The 21826-nt window shown below is 46.5% G+C and overlaps 1 protein-coding gene across 8 annotated transcripts in view; it reads right to left on the bottom strand.

Annotated features, from left to right (window-relative positions):
* Positions 1 to 21826, bottom strand: part of ACTR3B (actin related protein 3B) — a 126402-nt gene that overhangs the window by 8456 nt on the left and 96120 nt on the right. For all 8 annotated transcript variants that reach the window (XM_072763217.1, XM_072763219.1, XM_072763218.1 and 5 more), the window contains one exon: positions 20451 to 20543. In XM_072763217.1, coding sequence (XP_072619318.1) covers positions 20451 to 20543 — 93 coding nt within the window. The remainder of the gene's footprint in view (positions 1 to 20450; positions 20544 to 21826) is intronic.

Genomic DNA, 21826 nt, shown 5'->3' with positions numbered 1-21826 from the left:
CAAACAAGTTGATATAATGGATTTTTTTTTTACTTTTTATTTGAAAAGAAAAAACTTCATTTGGAAATAAGTAATTTCAAGGTAGCAAAAGTGGTACACACCCTTTATTCAGATATACCTGCTAATAACACTTTACCACATCTGCTCCATCATTTGCACTCTTCTTCTACACACACACACACACACACACACTTTTTTAATCGTTTGAGAGTAAGTTATATGCATTATGGTCCTTTATTCCTGAATACTTCGGTGTGTATCTATTAAAAATAGGGACATTCTCAGGGAGACTGGGTGGCTCAGTTGGTTAAGTGTCTGCCTTTGGCTCAGGTCACAATCCTAGGGTCCTGGGATGGAGTCTCGTATCACGCTACCGGCTCAGCAAGGAATCTGCTTCTCCCTTTCCCTCTGCCCCTCACCTCTGCTTGTGCTTTTTTCTTTCTCTCAAATAAGTAAATAAAATCTTTAAAAAATAAAAATAAAAACATGAGGCCAGCATCACCTTAATTCCAAAACCAACAAAGACCCCACCAAAAAGGAGAATTACAGACCAATATCCCTGATGAACATGGATGCAAAAATTCTCAACAAGATACTAGCCAATAGGATCCAACAGTACATTAAGAAAATTATTCACCATGACCAAGTAGGATTCATCCCCGGGACACAAGGCTGGTTCAACACTCGTAAAACCATCAATGTGATTCATCATATCAGCAAGAGAAAAACCAAGAACCATATGATCCTCTCATTAGATGCAGAGAAAGCATTTGACAAAATACAGCATCCATTCCTGATCAAAACTCTTCAGAGTGTAGGGATAGAGGGAACTTTCCTCGACATCTTAAAAGCCATCTACGAAAAGCCCACAGCAAATATCATTCTCAATGGGGAAGCACTGGGAGCCTTTCCCCTAAGATCAGGAACAAGACAGGGATGTCCACTCTCACCACTGCTATTCAGCATAGTACTGGAAGTCCTAGCCTCAGCAATCAGACAACAAAAAGACATTAAAGGCATTCAAATTGGCAAAGAAGAAGTCAAACTCTCCCTCTTCACCGATGACATGATACTCTACATAGAAAACCCAAAAGCCTCCACCCCAAGATTGCTAGAACTCATACAGCAATTTGGTAGTGTGGCAGGATACAAAAATCAATGCCCAGAAATCAGTGGCATTTTTATACACTAACAATAAGACTGAAGAAAGAGAAATTAAGGAGTCAATCCCATTTACAATTGCACCCAAAAGCATAAGATACCTAGGAATAAACCTAACCAAAGAGGTAAAGGATCTATACCCTAAAAACTATAGAACACTTCTGAAAGAAATTGAGGAAGACACAAAGAGATGGAAAAATATTCCATGCTCATGGATTGGCAGAATTAATATTGTGAAAATGTCAATGTTACCCAGGGCAATTTACACGTTTAATGCAATCCCTATCAACATACCATGGACTTTCTTCAGAGAGTTAGAACACATTATTTTAAGATTTGTGTGGAATCAGAAAAGACCCTGAATAGCCAGGGGAATTTTAAAAAAGAAAACCATAGCTGGGGGCATCACAATGTCAGATTTCAGGTTGTACTACAAAGCTGTGGTCATCAAGACAGTGTGGTACCGGCACAAAAACAGACACATAGATCAATGGAACAGAACAGAGAACCCAGAAGTGGACCCTCAACTTTATGGTCAACTAATATTCGATAAAGGAGGAAAGACTATCCACTGGAAGAAGGACAGTCTCTTCAATAAATGGTGCTGGGAAAATTGGACATCCACATGCAGAAGAATGAAACTAGACTACTCTCTTTCACCATACACAAAGATAAACTCAAAATGGATGAAAGATCTAAATGTGAGACAAGAGTCCATCAAAATCCTAGAGGAGAACACAGGCAACACCCTTTCTGAACTCAGCCACAGTAACTTCTTGCAAGATACATCCACGAAGGCAAAAGAAACAAAAGCAAAAATGAACTATTGGGACTTCATCAAGATAAGAAGCTTTTGCACAGCAAAGGATACAGATCAACAAAACTAAAAAACAACCTACAGAATGGGAGAAGATATTAGCAAATGACATATCAGATAAAGGGTTAGTTTCCAAGATCTATAAAGAACTTATTAAACTCAACACCAAAGAAACAAACAATCCAATCATGAAATGGGCAAAGGACATGAAGAGAAATCTCACAGAGGAAGACATAGACATGGCCAACATGCACATGAGAAAATGCTCTGCATCACTTGCCATCAGGGAAATACAAATCAAAACCACAATGAGATACCACCTCACACCAGTGAGAATGGGGAAAATTAACAAGGCAGGAAACCACAAATGTTGGAGAGGATGTGGAGAAAAGGGAACCCTCTTACACTGTTGGTGGGAATGTGAAATGGTGCAGCCACTCTGGAAAATTGTGTGGAGGTTCCTCAAAGAGTTAAAAATAGACCTGCCCTACGACCCAGCAATTGCACTGTTGGGGATTTACCTCAAAGATACAGATGTAATGAAACGCCGGGACACCTGCACCCCGATGTTTCTATCAGCAATGGCCACAATAGCCAAACTGTGGAAGGAGCCTCGGTGTCCATCGAAAGATGAATGGATAAAGAAGATGTGGTTTATGTATACAATGGAATATTCCTCAGCCATTAGAAACGACAAATACCCACCATTTGCTTCAACGTGGATGGAACTGGAGGGTATCATGCTGAGTGAAATAAGTCAATCGGAGAAGGACAAACATTATATGTTCTCATTCATTTGGGGAATATAAATAATAGTGAAAGGGAATATAAGGGAAAGGAGAAGAAATGGGTAGGAAATATCAGAAAGGGAGACAGAACATAAAGACTCCTAACTCTGGGAAACAAACTAGGGGTGGTGGAAGGGGAGGAGGGTAGGGGGTGGGGGTGAATGGGTGACGGGCACTGAGGGGGGCACTTGACGGGATGAGCACTGGGTGTTATTCTGTATGTTGGCAAATTGAACACCAATAAAAAATAAATTTATAATAAAAAATAAAGTAAAATAAAATAACAAGAGAGGGACACCTGGGTGGCGCAGTGATTGAACATCTACCTTCAGCTCAGGGTGTGATCCCGGGTCCAGGGATTGAGTCCCACATCGAGCTCCCTGTGAGAAGCTTGCTTCTCCCTCTGCCTATGTCTCTGCCTTCTATGTGTCTCTCATGAACAAATAAATAAAATCTTAAAAATAAAAACTAAATAAAATAAAAATAGAGACATTCTTACATTACCACAGCACAACTATTAACTTTGTAAACTTATATGAACACAAAACTTGTGTCCAATCTATTATCCTTATTCCGGTTTTGTCACTTGACCTAATTAATAGTCTTTATAGGATTTTTATTTCTCCAGTCCAGGATCCGGTCTAGGGTTATTGCAATTATTTGTCATATCTCTGTAATGCAATTATTTGTCATATCTCTGTAACCTATTTTTTAATTAAGAAATAATTCACCAGAGTATGAACATGGATGTTCATTATGATACTTTAGAAATACTGCAAGATCTTGAGTTGCCTTCAGAGAAAGAATATGTAAGATTTTTCCACTCATGCAATAGAAGTGGTGTATACATGCACCCAAATGATTTTAGACAAAGTTGCCAAAGCACTTCAATAGAGAAAAGAAAGAACCCTCTTTTTCAACAAATGAGGCTAGAATAACTGATACCCATGGGAGGATGTGAACACTTATTCACCAGGGACTTCATGTACACAATGTAATTCAGAATGGATTAGACTTGAATGAAAAAGCTAGAACTATAGAATCTCTAGAAGAAAATGTTTTCTAATCTTGATATAGATTAAATGTTAAATGTTTTCTACTTTGATGTAGGCAAAAAATTTCCTTGATGGCACATTAAAAAAACATTAACCATAAAAGATAAAAATGGATAAATCAGACTTCATAAAATGAAAAATTTCTGTTCTTCAAAAGATATCACCACAAAACTGGGGCCCTGACTCGCTCAGTTAGTGGAGTAAGCGATTCCTGATCTCAGGCCATGAGTTCAAGCCCCACGTTGAGGGTAGAGATTACAAGTAAATAAATAAATACACAAACAAATGAACAAAAGATATCACTAAGAAAATGAAGAGACAAGCCAGAGACTAGGAAAAAAATATTTGCAATACACATATCTGGCAAAGGACTTCTATCCAGAATAAAAAAATAACTCTCGCGCAGCCCGAGTGGTTCAGTGGTTTAGCACCATCTTCAGCCCAGGGCACAATCCTGGAGTCCCGGGATTGAGTCCCACGTCAGGCTCCAGCATGGAGCCTGCTTCTCCCTCGGCCTGTGCCTCTGCCTCTCTCTCTGTGTCTCTCATGATTAAAAATAAATAAAATCTTTTAAAAAATAACTCTTATAACTCAATAAAACAAATAATAAAATAGGCAAAAAGGTTAAACATTTCCTAAAAGAAGGTATACAAATGACCAATAAGGACATGAAAAGACAGTCAACAGCATCTGGAATCAGGATCATACTAATCAAATCCACTACACACCAAGTTCAGGTTAAGATAGGAACAAACAAAACTCTTACACGTTGTCAGTGGAAGCGTAAAGTGCACAGCCACTTGGGGGAAAATCTGCTGGTCTTTACAAAGTTAGACATACACTTACCGTATGACAAAGCAATTGCAGTCCTGGGTATTTGCCCAAGGAAAACAAAACATATATCCACACAGACTTGAACCCAAATGTTCAGAGCAGATTTTTTTGTGGTAGCCAAAAACTGGAAACAAGCCAAATAACATACCAGTGGGGAAGATACATTGTGAGGTATCATACAGCAGGTGCTAAGTGGTATGTTTATGGCCCAAAGCACTGAGTACCAGAAACAGAGGACACCTGTACGATTCTACTGGCATGCAACCCCAGAAAGTCAAATCTGACCTGCAGTGACAAGGAGCAGGTCAGGGCTCTGCAGCACTAGGCTGAGGGTGGGGACGGGGACCTCGTCCAGGTGAATTCAAAGTTGAATTTTTACAAACAGGGCAATGTAATAGAAAGTGATGGAGGAAGGATTGTGGTGAATGGAGGACTCACCCAAGGGGTGGCCCCCACCCTGAGGCACACGACAGCAAGAAGCCTGAGGCTCCCTGGTCTCCAGCTCCTCCCTGCATTACTATCTGCTATGTGAGGAACGAAGCACACGGTCCAATCCAAGTGTACTAAACACTGACTCCCATGTGCTGCTGTGCACAATGGAAAAACAGGCCTTGTGGCTCAGGCCCACCCAGGAGCAAGCTCCAGGCCTCACCCCAGTTCCAAGCCTTGCTCTGAGCTGAGAAATTCTAACATGACCCAGTAACCTCAAAGGACTTATGGTGAACGAACCCTTGATCCCAGCCCACTCTCCCCTAATCCTGGACCCAGCTCAGGTTCCTCCACTCAGCGACTGCTGCTAAATTCTCTCCTTGCCATCGTGCTGCACTTCCATCTAAAATGCAGGCTTTCCCTTGGACTTAAGCTCTATTTTGCACAAGAACTTGAGCCTCCAAGCCAGAGAGGTCCCCATGTGGGCACAGACTAGGGTGACCAGTCCCATGGAAGGCTGATAAGAACAGAGCTGCCTGGCAGGAGCATCCCACTGATAAAGGCTTCACTGCCCCAGGGCGCAACACCCACCCACCCACAGCACCCTTCTTGCTGATCCTGACACAACTGATTCCCACACCCCGCGGCCTGGCAGCAGTTCTCAGGGCACAGGGAGCCCACCACACAGAATGGAGGGGGACAGAGTCTAAAGGAAGATATGCTTACTGTTGATACTGCATACAGCAGAAAGCTAGGCTATGAAATCCTTTTGCCTGAAAGGAATATGTGGCAAGAGCAAGGAAACGACTAGAGAACTACATTCTACAAAATGAGCAAACATGGATTTGAGTGATGCTGTGTTCCTGACAGGCATTCCAAGCTCTTCCCAGCCTGAACCCCAACCCCTGTCCTATTCCACAAGCGCCAAGAAATGACACTCCTGTCTATATGGGGCTCACCCTCTCCTCCACTGGTTCTGAGACCAAAGGGCTCACCTCTCCAGACTTCAATTTCCTCCTCTGCAAAATAACATGACCATGTAGCCCACAGGGTTGTTAAGAAAACTGCAGGAGGTGATGTGTGAGCAGCACCTGGCACGGGGCTGGTCCAGAGCAGGGGCACTCATGCCTCCCAACACTGGTGGGGCTGTCACCCACCCTGGGCCACACTCAGGACTGAGCAGTACACATCTGTCCAGCCCCCGAGATCCATCTACACTCTCTGCACTCCATCACTCAGCACAGGGCACAGAAGGCAGTCGGTCCTGAACAAAACATTTGTGGGTGAGTGGAGGGACCCAAGGGTGAGGGGTGTTTGCTTTACTGAACTCTGGAATAAAGGGAGAAAGGGAAGAGAACGGACTCCAGCAAGTAATTCAGGAGCCACAGATAAGAATAACTGATGGTCTCTACTGCGTTGTTGAACCTCAGTAATCTCATGCTCCTCCCCAAGGCACAGGATGAGATTGGCCCCGGGGGGCATTCACGACTGTCCGGAGACATCTGTGATAGTCAGGGCGGAAACTGCGATGCTCCTGGCACCCAGCAGGTACACGCCAGGCAGGCTGTGGACCCTCTCAGCGTACACAGGGCAGCCCACAGGAGAGGATCTGGCCCAAATGTCCAGAGCACCAAGCAAGGAAACTCTGCTCCGGTGCTAAGCAACAAAACCAAAGAGACCTGCATAGCAGCAAAGCCAGGGGGCATCAGGGAAGGGGTGCCCACTCTGCAGCTAATTCCAGCTGAACAACCATCCCCAAAACAGCAGCTGCTGCAAAGAGAGAGCCAAGGAAACTAGGAAAATCCCTGGGAATTTGAAAAATAGAAAAGTCCATTAGCTGGAGCCCTGCATGGACAGTGAAGACCCATCCACCTGGCCCGGGTGCAGGGGCATCTGGAACATTGCCAGCGGTCATTCAACAGAACACGGCAAGGTGCTGACAGCCTGGTGCTGGCGAAAGCACTTCCACATCCCAACTCGCACACCTTCCCAACAGCGGCACAAGGTGGGGACCAGCCTGCCAGACCTGCTGGTGAGGACACCAAGGCCCGGAGAGGTGAAGCAGCTGCCAAGGTCACCTAACTGAACAAACCCTGAGCCCCAGACCCTAGTGCTCACGGCATCCCTCCAATGACAGGGCACGTGGAACTGCTGCACCAGACGGACCAGGAGCTGAGGCCCACCTGCCACTGCACTGGGTCTGGCCGCCTACACCACCGCCCACCCCATTCAACCAAACTGCCCTCAGGGCTCCTCACCACCTTCCTTCTCAAGTCCCACAGGACCCTCAACCTCTCTCCAAGAGCAGCTCCACAGAACCTGTCCAAAACCGGGTGCCCCCAGCACACACTATGAAGCCGGGCAGCAAGCCTCCTGCACAGCGCCCCCACCCCCACCCGCGCACAGCACAGCACAGCACAGCGTAATGGGGTGGGCGCAGCCACAAAAATTACAACTGTAGAGGGGAAAGCAAGTCCGGCCTGGGGCAGCCAAAGCCAACTGACCTACCACCTCCTAAGAGCAAAACGCTCACCGTGGATACACAGCCACCACAGCCAAAGCAGCAGGGATTAGAGGACACAGTAACTCAGGTCCGTCCAGAGGAAAGAGGATGGATGAATTCTCACAATCATCGACCGGCTGGACATTACAAACAGGAAATCAAAAATTGATTTGTTTTCCTCTACTAACCAAGAAAAAGCTTTCTCATCTCAACATTCAACTATAAAAATGTACCTTTGCCCCCACCCCAACCAAACTTTGAGTGGAAGAGTTCTACAAAGACAAGAAGGCAGACCTCACCTCGCTAGCCAACCTTTAGGCCAGCCAGCTGTCACCTGTTATCGTGCTGCTCTTGTGCATGATGACGCCAGAAACAAATCACACAAGGAGCCCAAGGAGGAGCCCATCCTGAGCCCCTCGGCCACGCTGGCCCCGGGCCACTCCGCAGTGTGAACCGCGTCGTTCTCACCAATGGACCACCCACTCTGCCAAGAAACAGCACAGCTAAGAGTTGGCCCTTCGCGCTTGACACATATCCCGGGGGTTCCTAAGAATGGGACAGACAGGACAGACGGAAGCCATTACCAGGAGAAGCAGGCAGCCACAAGGAGGCAGCGCCCTCTGCCTGGATACCCCCAGCACTTCCCACCTGCCACCTGCAGCCTGCGAGCAAAGAAGCTGGTTTCCTAAGTAGTGCCTCAGGAGCAGTAAAGATTACCTGAACTTGCTATTTTCAACCCAAGTGAGTGTTCAGAGAGCTATCCCGACATTTCAGTTTTGCTTTTAGGCAGCACCTGTTCAGTTTACTGCCTGTTTCACTTTCAGAGCGAGGCGGGGGGGTGGGGGCAGCCAGGAACAGAGAGGAATCGGTGGAAGGACCAATATACGCATCCTCGCCATCTCACTGCGGAGGCCACAGTGACAGCACTCACAGCGATGGTTCTGTGCTCAGAGCACGAGCAACGCCGCATGGTGTTCCCGATCCATTCCCACACAGAGGAGTAAGTAAACATCCTCCATTCTGTCCACAGGTTACCACAAATAATGAAATTTTCATATTCTCCAATCAACCCCCTTACTTACAGAAAAAAAACAGACCCATGAAGGAGACAGAGAGCTCACAGCAAGCACCCAGCACAGAGAAAGCACTTAACATGCCCAACTTATCTAACATCACTTGCAAAGTTACAGGAAAAAAAACAGTGTCTATCACTACTTTCACTGTCTGCAAAGCACAGGTCAACATGACCCCTTAAAGTAAGATGTTGAACTCAATGTTTATTTTAACAGCTTAACACCTCTTTACTGGGCCTGGTTTTCGAAACATGTTTTTCACCAAGATTCTAGATTTGGTCTTAATTAAGCCCAAACTCCATAGGAGCACATATAAAGCCCCCTCCCCCCTTTTTTTAAGATTTACTTGAGAGAGAGCACCTGAGCAGATGGGGAGGCGGCAGAGGGAGAGGGAGAAGCCAGCTCCCCACTGAGCAGGAGCCCGACACGGGGCTCGATGCCAGGACATTGGGACCATGACCCTGAGCCCCCCAGGCACCCCTACAAAGGCCGTCCTGACCTCGCTGGAGTCTAGAGCCCAGCTGTCTCATGGCCACGCCCACCTGGCCTCCGTGGCTGTGCACCATGGCACCTGTCCCAGAAAGCCAGTGCTCATCACCTCTTCAGGACTCACAATACCTCCCTCCCACCTTCTGCCCAAGCAGCAAAGGTGGCCGTCTCTGAGCTCACAAAGCTCTCTGTACTCCATGCATTTGTCCAGCAATACCTACTGACAGCCTACTGTGCACCAGAAACTGTTGGTCAGGGCTGAAGCTAACAGGTCAAAACGGGGAAGACACCAGAGATAAGGGCTGTGAAGGGCAAGGGAGGGTGAAATAGGTGTAGGAGCAGGGCAGACATGCTACTTTCAGCATGGTCAGAAGCCTCGTTAGAAGATGACATTTGAACAAGGAGTGGAAGGTATTGAGGAAGTCAGGTAGATACCTGGAAGAATTTCCCAGACAAAAGGAGTAGCAGGTACAAAGGCCCTGTGGTGGAAGCATGTTTGGTGTGTTTGTGAAACAGCAAGAAGGGAACAGAGGAGTCCAGACAGAGTGAAATGAGGCAGACAGGAAGAGCATGACATGGGCTTCTGAATTAACAGACCAGGTCACAGGGAGCTGTAGCCCTTACAGGACCAGCCTGGGATCTGAGAGAGCCAAGAAGGCTCTGGAAGGTCTTTGTCACAGGGCCTGATCTGACTGAGATGTTAACAGTACCTGTCTGGCCCTGCACTGAGGCTGAGTCAGAAGGGAGCCCAGTAAAGGACACTAATCTAGCTGGCCAAAGATGACAGTGGCTGGCACCGGGGTAGCAGCACACTTGGCAGTGAGAGATGCTTAGTTTGCACATGGCCTGAGAACATAACAGAACCTGATGAGGGGTAATGTGCAGTATGAGAGATAAAAGGAGTCAAGAAGACAATTTCCAAAGTTTCTGGCCTAAAACCTCACTGGAAGGGTGGAGCTACCACTAACCACAGGTGGAAGGGGTTTGAGGGGAAGATGGAGAACTCAGCTCAGGGTCTGCCAGACGCCCGTGGGGGTGGAAGACGACAGCTGGTAGACAAGCCTGCAGTCTGGGCTGCGGGCCCCGAGTCTGGAGTCATCAGAGGACAAACAGTACAGCACAAGAAGGGAGTGGACAGAGCCACAAAGAGAAGGGCCCAGGAGCCCCATGTGGGGAGCAGCAGGGCAGGAAGGTGTGCGGGGGGTGGGGGGTGCTCCCAGGTGCCCTCGCTAACACATGGAGGTCACAATGCCCATGCAGGAGCAGCACGGGGAGAGCCATGAGGGTGAAATCATGTCTGGAATATGCCGAGGAGAGAAATGTGAGGACAAGTGCACAGAAAAGCTTCCCAGGGCTTCTGCTGCACAAGAAGCGTGGGGGGGGGGGGGGGGGGGGGTAGGTGCAGAGGGCTAAGACAGCTTCAAGGAGTTATGGCCTATTCCAAGCTGACTGGAAGGAGCCCCAGGGCAAGGGGTGACCACAGGAGTGACATTCAGGGGGAAGCATCCTCAAGTTTATTATTTATTTACCCTTACAGATTAAAGTAGTCAAATAACTGGCCCAAAGCCACACAGCTAGTAAGTTGCACATCTGACTCCAAAGCCCATAGAATAACAGAATATGATAAAATAATAATATTTACTTAGTACTAACTGTAGTATGTACTGCGCTTTATCATTTGTCAGGATTATCTTAGCACATCCTCATGGTAATTCCATGAGACAGTCACACTAATTATGCCCATCCTACAGCAAAGGAAGCAGAGGCTGGGAGAGCCAGAATAATCGCTGCCCTGTCATGATGCTCCCAAGTGGCTCAGGCAAAATGGTAACACGGCAGTTTGGCTCTGGAGCCTACATTCTTTCTTTTTTTTTTAGTATTTTCTTTCTTTATTTGAGAGAAAGATAGAAAGAGCACAAGCTTAGGGAAGGGGCAGAGGGAGAGGGAGAAGCAAGCTTCCTGCTGAGCAGGGAGCTGGATCCGAGGACCCCAGGATCATGACCTGAGCCAAAGGCAGCTGCTTAACAGACTGAGCCACCCAGGCGTCCCTGGAGCCTACACTCTTAAGCATACTTTTCCAGAAATGTCATACAAAAGCCAACATTCGATGTGATTCATTCTAAAGGCAGTTTAATTTAGAAAACAGACCAGGTGATTCTCCATCACAGAGAAAGCAACAGTCAATTTCCTGGGTGCCAGCAGTCAGGACACTCTAGACAGTCACCTTCCCAATCAGTACCCGACAGTATACCTCCTGCAAGCCCACTGAGATTTTGACTAGAAATCCACCAGTGATCAAAGACCTGCTGACCCAGACAAGCACCTGTTGGGCTCCTGTCCACAAATTCTCTCATCAGAACCAGCCAGCTCAGAAAGCATCACTAATGACATGCCGCTGTAAATGTCACATTACGTCCTGGAAAGAAAGAGATCTTGACCCAAGCTACAAAATATCAAAACCCTAATACCCTTAATGTAAGAAAAGAGTTGGATACAGAAACTGACATAGGACAGAGCCTTAGATCCCACTAAAATAATGTTTTTGAAGAATACTGAGTACTTAAAATGTGCACAACATAGTACTAAGTTAATATACAGGATACAAAATATACATGTAGCATGATATATCTACCTATTATTCATGTTTCACAAACATGAATAAGGAAGGTAGTCAAAGTAATGATAAGCAATGAGAAGTGATTCTGTTTTCTTTATGAAAGATTTCAATATTTCTCAAATTTTCTAAATGCATTTTAAGTTGGAAATAATAATCTTTGCTCATCTAAAGAGTCTAAGCTTTCTAGACTAAAGTTGTATCTTACCGTGCAGTCCTCTGACTTGCTAGATGGCTCAAATCCTCACACTTCACGTGACTGTACCATCTGTTTATTCAGGTCACTGTGGTGGCTGGATTTTTCAGTAGCCCTCAGCAATCATAATAATACCTTACTTGGCTGCACAAGTGTTTGTTTCATGTCAAATAAAAGTCTCAATTATAAAACACCTCCACATGAGGCACCTGGGTGGCTCAGTCAGTTAAGCATCTGCCTTCGGCTTGAGTTGTGGTCCTGGGGTCCCAGGATGGAGCCTTGCATCATGTTTCCCACTTGGCAGGGAATCTGCTTCTCCCTCTGCCCCTCACCCTGCTTGTTCTCTCTCACTCTCTCTCCCAAATAAATAAAAAAAATAAATAAATCCTTAAAAAAATAAAATAACACACCTCCAGAAACAGAAGGGTCCTGCCTCTCTGCTGGTAAAGACCATGGCAGCAGATGCCATTATAAACACTACACATGGGCAGCCCCTGTGGCGCAGTAGTTTGGCGCCACCTGCAGCCCAGGGCCTGATCCTGGAGACCTGGGATCCAGTCCCGCCCGCGTCAGGCTCCCTGAATGGAACGTGCTTCTCCCTCTGCCTGTGTTTCTGCGCCTCTCTCTGTGTCTCTCATGAATGAATAAATAAAATCTTTTTAAAAAAATAAAAAATAAATAAACACTACACATAACCTGCTTGCCACCTGAAGCCTAAGTCAGAAAGACTTGAAATCAAGTATGTATTACCAGGAAATTCAGTTAACACCTAATATGGCATTAAAAATGACAAAAACTCACATTCCTGTAATGCTAAGCAGATTCTAGGCTGGAGACTCTTCTTATTTTCACCCAGTTTGACAGACAGACACTGCCACCTACCCACCATGCTGTGTAAGTCTAACCCGCTCGCTGCACTGCAGTGCACAGCAGAATGCTGGCAGAGGAGCGTCCACAGCTGCTCACTGCAGGTGAGGCAGAAGCACCGTCAGGAGCCCCTGGGAACCAACCTGCACTGTATTCTTAAAGGAATGCCCCTCCTTAGGGACAAGAGCTTCTTGACTCTCGGGCGGAACCTGCAATCCCAGCAAAGTCTGAACGAGCCTATTTCTAAACCGTGGGCCACAGGATGCCACCCAGTGTCCTACAGAAAATCCAAGTGAATCTCCAGGGCTGGCTGTGAACAGCTGCCTGACCTGGGGGATGAAACAACTCCAAACAAGGTCTCCCAAGAATGTCTGCACACCCTCTCTCTCCCTTGTGACCCCTTTCCTGCCTGTGACTGCTGTAATCTGACTCCTGCCCAACTCCTTCCAGGCTGTTCGCCTCTCCACCCTCATCTTGCCACACGTGGCTAGTGGCAACTATATTAAACCACACAGATGTAGACCGTGTCCACCATCGCAGAAAAGTGCGTCAAGAGTGTGTGGGTTCAGACGCCGCTCACCAGGAGCTCTCCCTCACCCTCTGTTGGAGTGAGTGAGCATCCCCTTCCGCGCCCTCACAGCTCATCTGGCCTTCTCCAGGTGCTCAGTGCACATCTACTCAGATGTCAGAATAGTGGACACATCACTGATTCCTTCACCACTCGGGTAAAATGAGCTTCTGAAAGTCCTCAGCTTGGCAAGTCAATATCCAGTGGTGGGTTTCACTGCTCCTCCCCAGACACATGAGAACTGTGCAGCTCTGGCCACATCAGCAGGATGTACCACAGAGAGATACGGGGTACACAGGCATAAAGCCAAGGCTGAACCAGCAGAGCTCTGGAACCTTCTCTGCCCACTTCCTTTCCCCAAACAGAGCAGCTTCCCTCATATCCGTTCACATGTCAGACTTGAATCAGGATCTCATCTGACTATTTTGAAAGGCCTATTTTGAAAAGGGATGGAAAAAATAATACCTTAAAATATATTTTTTTTCTCTCGTAAATACTAAAGATATTTGAACTTCTTCAACATTAAGAATGAAAATAATAGGGCAGCCCAGGTGGCTCAGTGGTTCAGCGCCACCTTCAGCCCAGGATGTGATCCTGGAGACCCAGGATCCAGTCCTGCGTCGGGCTCCCTGCGTGGAGCCTGCTTCTCCCTCTGCCTGTGTCTGTGTCTCTGCCTCTCTCTCTCTCTCTCTCTCTCTCATGAATAAATGAATAAAATCTTAAAAAAAAAAAAAAGACAAATTCTTTAAAAAAAATGAATGAAAATGATAAATATAATTCATTTACTTTGCAACATGCTTCTCTGATTTAAAAGACATTACCATAATTAAAATATATATACCCAACTCAAGGTATTTGTTACAGAAAAATTGTTCCTTGACCTATATCGAGATATATTCACATCTGCTTGACAAACATATTGAATAAGACTTTTTAACAATTTCCAACCCACTGCTAAAGCACATTTACCAGTATTTTATCGCTGGCCTTGCCAGATTTGTTTCTGACTAGATCTGTTTCTGACTACCATCAGTGCCTCCTTAGACTCCACCCAAAACAGGTTTCTGAAACACCTGCCCTGCTTTCCTTCCCACTGCTACCTGTGAAGTTCTGTCTCCTGACTCACCCCCACCACCCCCCTAGGCCGAGCCCTCAGACACTGCTCAACTGCCACCTCTGCAGCCTTTCAGGATTCCCTCTAATTAAATGCAATCGGTCCCTTCTCTCAATTACCATAATTTGCATGACTCATTTTAATGACATTTAGCTTGTAGTGGTTCCATTAGAATCATTTCAGTATTATTTGTAGCTTTTTAATAAGCTCTTAAAGACAAGAACCACCTCTCAGACACACTCACATCTTCTAATTTAGCAACAGTAGGGTCTTGTATTGAGTGGTGCACTCAGCTGACAAACAGAGCAGAAATAGAAGACATCCAGTTACACTACAAAGAACTCAAGCTTGGCTTTGCCCTCAAGTAAAGCGTAAAAGTCACTAAACACTGACGAATCCAGGAGTGAACGAGTCACTAACAGTGGTTCTCAATTCAGCTGTACATTAGAATCATCTGGGAAGATTTTAAATTCCCAATGCCCAGGCCCAGCCTAGTTCTATCAGAATCTCCAGGGTGGGACCCGGGCAAGTGGATATGTTAGCACTCCAGGTGCTGGCCACAGGCAGCCAGGGATGAGCACTTCTGGTTTCCAGAAGCACCCGCTCCTTGTAATGACTTGGCCTTTTGGGGTAACCACAGGCCCAAGCAAGCCTGGGCCCTCATGGGAGACCCCACCGCCAGGCCCCCACCTCCATAATATAGCAGCTGAACACAGAATGGGGGCGTGTGAACACCTATCCTTTTACTCTACAGGCCAGGACGAAAAAAAAATAGATTATGATTACTTTTGTCTAAAAAATTATGGGGCTTCTGACTGGCTCAGTCAGTGGAACATGCAACTCTTGATCTCGGGGTTTTGAGTTCAAGCCCCACGTTGGGTGTAGAGATTACTTAAGAATAAAAATCTTTTAAAAGGCAAATAAAGATAAAAATGAAAATCTGTTTTGTTTCTATGGATTCTAAATTTTTACAGCCACCTCTTATTCTGACTCATCCACCACCTCTTTCTTGTCTACGGGCCTGCATGAGGTGCCGATGCAAGGACCAGGAATGTCTCAGGTGTCTCCACAGAGCCTAAAGCAGGCCTCCCCCACTCCCTTCCTCCAAGAAACCCCCTGTGGTCACCGAGACTGCATCTGGTAAACATCAGAAGTCCTGGCCCAGCTGGGCTGGACAGCAGCACCATGACCAAGCTGGCCAAAGGGAAGGCCACTTCCCCTAAAGCCGAGAGCTAGCTCAGTGCTCCTTTCTGCTAGGTCTCTAGGGCCCTACTGCCACCGTGTTGGCCACCACAGAGGCCCGAGTGAGGCTGTGGGAACGGTGGGGACGGCGCACAGTGGCTGTGAGGTCAGGAGCCCACACCTACACCTGGGGGGTACCCACCTAGGCAGCTTGTCCCTCAGGGCTCAGCACATGGGATACTTCCTCTTTCCAGTCATGAGCTTCTGTAGGTGAGGACCAGGTCTCCCCAACACTGCTGGAGCTCGTGGCAGGTGCTGAGGCCTCTGACAAGGAGGCCTAGCAGGTGGGAAGCAGCAGCAGTGATGGGAAGAGAGTGGCAGAGCAGGAAGACTGAGCTGGAAGGATGCTGCCTCATGGCACTTGAGCAGGGCCACTGCCTGTTCTGCTCCAGTGTCTACAGTGCATCTTCCAACTAACAGTATCTTAGATCTAGTTGTTCAAACCCACAAACACACACATCTGTGCGTTTCATGAACACAGAAGCTTAGCTGAAAGGCTCGTGACAAAGCCAAGTCCACACTTAGCAGGAGGGGAGGGAGGAAAGCGGGACCAAAAGAACAGAATGAGTCTAAACCATAAAGCCCCAGGAGAACCCCTTCATGACACCATGCAGGGGCAGCTCAGGAAACTGAGTCCACTCTGTCCTTTGCTGGTGGGAGCCCCGAGTGCCTGGAAGCAAAAGGAGCCTGCTAGGAACTGTTTACGACATCCTTCCTTAGGGTGGCCCACCGAGGCCACACCTGACATCCAGCCTGTGAGACCTCGTAGGGAAGGCGTCCTGATGCTGGGCTTTCAGAAGCAATTCTCTCTCCAACAGGCTGACCATTTCCATCAAGTTCCTGGGAACAGCACCTCTGGCCAGCCGCACATCATCCCAGCAGCTTTAGCAGAGCTGAGTAAACGCAGCAGAATAGATGGTCTGGAAGCTGGAAACCTCTACCATCTGGCCTTTTGCAGGAAAATCACCCTGAGGAGAATGCGCTGTGACAGTCACTACCTGGCAGGTGTCTGGAGGCTTCTCTATTAAACTTCGACGCACCCAGCAAGCCCCGTGTTCTGGAAACAAGTCTCTTCTGTGGTGGCCAGGTAGAGCTGGGGTGCCCAGCGGACATTCAGTCACCCCTCCCCACCGCCCAAGCCCAGGGATGCCACGGAGAACAGCCGAAGTGGCCTGCCAGCGCTGCGTAGGTGCCCAGTAAGGCGATGCTCTAGGTGGTGCCGCCCCACACGATGTGTCCCTTGAGCAAACACAGAAACCTTCACTGAGCATAGGGATCTCAGGGGCAGGGTTCCCTGTGATGCATTCTAATCTACTCCGGTATCTCATGAAAGCAGCAAAGGGGTGCGGTGCCCTCTGTGTCCCCCTCTCCCCACAGGGCACAGAGCCTGGCCACATGACAAAGGAGAAAAGCACGGTCAGTGCCTCCTGCCCCCAATCAAACCTACTTGAATTCTAGGCCACCTGCACAGCTGCAATAACCCTGCAGAGGCCACCACAGAAAAACTCGGGTGGCTGAGGGTGCACAAGTCTGACTCAGCACCAACACAATAACTGCGGCCCCTCCCAAGCCACGGGAGATGGCAGTCCTAAGGGTGGTCAGGGACAGGGCTTCTGTCTTTGGAGACATCCCCCTCCCACATTTGACATAATTTTCAGTGTCACGTGGTGAAACACAGATGAGTTTTCAAAGATGTGGGATGCGGCCTGGTCTCAAAATCCAGCTGCACCACTAAGTGGCTACATGACTCTCCTGCACTTAACTCCTCTCAAAGCTCAATCTTCTGATCTATAAACAAGATCATTGTCCTCAACACGTATGTGAGGAATAAAAGACCAAGTCCCTGCACGTGACAGGCCTCTGGGACACAGCAGGGCTGCCAGGCACCAGCGGCCACCTCACGGGAAGAGAAACCACAGCTACCTCACAACAAGGCTGTGAGGAACAGGTTTCATCCAGTTCTCAGCTTGTATCACTATTTACTAAATGCAAATAATGTAATTTCTTCAAGAGAAATCTGTTCACAGATGGAGATGCTCAAGGTTGTTTCTGAACAAGGTAAGGGGCACCCAGATACCAATTAGGCACAAAACAAATCTGAAATTTCCTACCATTTAAAAAATTACACTTAGAAGCTCAAGCACTTTCTCCAACTTCCTGAGCACAGCACTGATAGAAATCTGAAACTTTAAATATATGTTGGTATGCGGTCCCTGGGGGGCTTGGTCAGTTAAGCAACCGGCTCTTGGTTTTGGCTCAGGACATGATCTTAGGATCATGAGATCCAACCCCACAGCCAGCTCCATGCTCAGCATGGTATCTGCTGGAGATTCTCTCTCTGTATGCCCTTCCCTCAACTCATTCTCTCTCTGTAAATAAATACGTAAACAAAATCTTAAAAAATAATAATAAATTGAGAAATACTAATAGGGTTAATGTCCTTGCATTAGTGTCACTGCCGGTCCTGACTGTCCCCCAACCACACTGCACAGCGGCCTCTGCATCCCATTGCCCAACCCTCTACACAGGCTCTATGCTCACCACCTCCAGCCCCCAGCCCATCCATGGGCACAGCCACCAGCACCAAGGGAAGGTCTCCCCACACTTCTCACCCACCTTCACCCCCTGGGTGGATGACCGTGAAGTGAAGTGACTAGCTGGTATCTCCTCACTTTCACTCCATGAGAGTCACCAGGTCTGACCAGCCTGGGGCTGCTGGTGATACAGCCCAACCTTTCTGTCAGGTGATGACAGGGAGGTCAACTTAGCAATTCAGGAGACAAAATGTAAGCAGGGACTACACATGTGTAGCTTCTGTGGCAGCTATGGGGAAGTCACCTGGAAATGTCTAAAAAGCAGACAGAACTGGAAGCTAGATCCCCTGAGTGGTGAGGAGACAAAGTATCCGGATCTGAACAGCCTCTGCAGAAGACTTTCTCACTCCCAACCCCCAAAACTCCTTTTCCCTCCTCCACTTTATAAGTCATACTCTCTCCCACTTGTAATCCTTCTCTCTGATGACTCTGTTATTAGCACACTGTTGTTAGCAACTTAAAGATTCTGCACCTGGAAACGGCGTCCCAGTGTAACTACTGGTCACAGGAAGCAGCAGGCGCCCCACAAGGAAAGAGACGAGAGGCCGACTCCTCCAGGTGACCCCAGGGAAAAGAAAAGATGGTCGCATCTTTTCTAAGCAGCAGAGACTATCCCACTGCCCAACCTTACAGTCCCAGTCACTGGGGCTACAGCACCTGTCCTATGACAGGAGATGGCAAGTGGAGCCAAAGAAAGCCTGAGCACCATCTGCTCCACTTGGCCCACCTCTGGGGCCCGGTCCACACAGTCTCCGAGGCCATCTCTTCTTCAAGAAGCCTAGAAATCCACTGCTCATGAACTAAACTGTCCTGAGAAATGTAACCCCATGAGGAGCAATCCGCAGCAACTGGCAGAAGCTGCGCACACTCGCACATGGTGCACACGTGCTCCTCGCCTTCGGGGAGGAGATGGCATAGCCGGCAGCATCTAGTGGGAGTTAAGGAGGGGGAACAGCCTGGGTGATGCTCACAGTAAAAACAGGAGCACCTTAATCCCCTGGTCTGCCTTCAGTTCCCCTTCCTTGCACTTTTCACTGGAGGAGAAAGATGTTAAGAATATGCAACAACAACAACAACAAAAAAAAAAGAATATGCAACAAATAAAAAAGAATTATACTTTGTTTTCACCTATAAAAAGTTCTCTACAAAGTGAATTTTTTCCAATCATAAAAATACAGCTTGTCTAACTAGAAAATTTCTAATAATTTTAAAATACAAAAGGTAGAAAGTAAAAGCTATCCATTCCTCACCCCCAAAGATCCTGCACAATCATTCAAATCGTTTTCTTATGAGCACAAACTCTATACCACATGGTAATACCATGTGTAAATTTTGTAACGTGCTTTCTCACTGAACAATACACACTGTAGACATCACTCCATTTGAACCTAGCCTGATTTACCTCACTCTCCTCAAAAACCATTGTACACATGAAACAAGAATCACTGAGCCGGATTCTCTGTCCTGTCACATGCCACGCCTGGAGCATGGGTAAGGTAGGCGGGAGCCGGGGCCCCTGGCGGACAGTGGGACACACTCAGGGAGAAGTCAGTTCATGACAAAGACCAAGAGACCTCCACGTTCTGCTCTCAATATGTGGCTCAGCAATATTTCCTTTTATCCTATAATTACATGGGCTTTTCTCATTTCAAGTTCCAAAATTCCTTGCAATCAAAGAATTTTGGAGAAAATATTACATGAGCATTTTCTCTTTGACTGTTTCATCTCAGGCTCTAACTTCTTCTGGCAACACCACACTTGGCACCAAACCTAAATATGCAAGAAACAGGACCAGTGGATTTCACGGAAAGCATAAGAGGGAAGTATCACTCTTATCTTTCAATTAACACACATGGTCAAGTTGTCCAAGGGAAAATACAGCTTGCCAGGTAAGAGTAGAAAATACTAGAATATTTAAATATTTCCAGTTAAGTGAGTCATACATCCAAATATTTAAGTCATCCTCACTCTAAGAAAAATATCTTACCTTCACACTGGCCTTTAACAAAGCCTATCAAACAAGAGTGCAATAGGAATGTCTGCATAAATGTCTGATAGTCTTGAATGCTAAAGTGAATCAAAGCACCTTACCCAGGCAGCTTATACCTTATAGAGTGGACGCCGCACATCGATGGGGCAGTTCTGTATTACTTCATCAACGACATCTGAGATGGACTCCATAAAATCTGGGTTGGCAAACTAAATTTTATATAAATACAAAAAAAACATTATACACTTCTCTCAATAGGACAAAAGAAAAATTCTTTGAAAAAGTAACTTTAACAGACACAGAATCTACCATACCCCTAAAAACTTCACACTGGAATGTATAATATGTCAAATGAATTAAATGTGACTGTGTCTAAGGATGAAGACATCCCCTCGAGAGAGGAGATGGGTGGGTTTAGTGAAGGGAAATCATCAAATTGAACAGAGACCAGCCCTGCATTAGGAATACATGGTGTAAAAAAAAAAAAAAAAAGGAATACATGGTGTATCATGCTGATAAGAGACTATAAAAGCCTGTGCATGGTGTGCATATATAAGGAGAAACACCATGAGTACATAATGAAAATGCTTATGAATATACACATTATGAAAAAAAAATTAGGATAGCCCGGGTGGCTCAGTGGTTTAGCGCCGCCTTCAGCCCAGGGCGTGATCCTGGAGACCCGGGATCGAGTCCCACATTGGGCTCCCTGTATGGAGCCTGCTTCTCCCTCTGCCTGTGTCTCTGCCTCTCTCTCTCTCTCTCTCTCTCTGTGTCGCTCATGAATAAATAAATAAATAAAATCTTAAAAAAAAAATTAGCCAAGATATAACAACAACAAAAACAAAAACCACAGTCAACGAAAGATCAGTGTGGTGGGCTAGGAGATCAGAGGAGGGGTGTCATATCTGATGATGGTGGTTTTTTTTTTAAAAAAAAAGCAGGCTCCACACCCAGCTCACGACCTGACCTCAGAACTTATGACCCTGAGATCAAGACCTAAGCTGAGATCAAGAGTTAGACACAACCAACTGAGCCACCCAGGTGCCCCCGACCTGATGACAAAAGCTTTAAAATGAGGCAACGGACATGGTCATGATCAAGCTACTGAGTGAACAACCTTATACTTAATTCTATAAGCTGAATATGCTAAAGTATAAACAATTCAATTACATTTTAAGCACATGTTAAAAATCAAGAAAAGCTTTAAGGTACTTTAGACTCAAGGGAGGAAGGTAACATTTAGTTACTCTCTGGCTGTTCACCAGACACCTTCAGTTTTAGGTCTGTTTTAAGTCAGTATCACCAAAGGCACAGGTGAACGAGCATGTTATTAGATTACAGTAACTCAGACATTTGTGCCACTTCCACCAGAATACAAATAAAACTTAAAATGTTGCCTCATAATTACTGATCCTGCAAAAGTAATCATTCTTCGTGACTGATAGTCAAAATGATGACATCTGTAATTCTTGGAGATAATGTAACTAGT

This window comes from Vulpes vulpes, chromosome 7 (assembly GCF_048418805.1).
Source record: "Vulpes vulpes isolate BD-2025 chromosome 7, VulVul3, whole genome shotgun sequence".
Taxonomy (NCBI): domain Eukaryota; kingdom Metazoa; phylum Chordata; class Mammalia; order Carnivora; family Canidae; genus Vulpes; species Vulpes vulpes.
The sequence above is the reverse complement of the archived record's forward strand: the minus strand, read 5'-3'. Positions and strand labels throughout refer to the sequence as shown.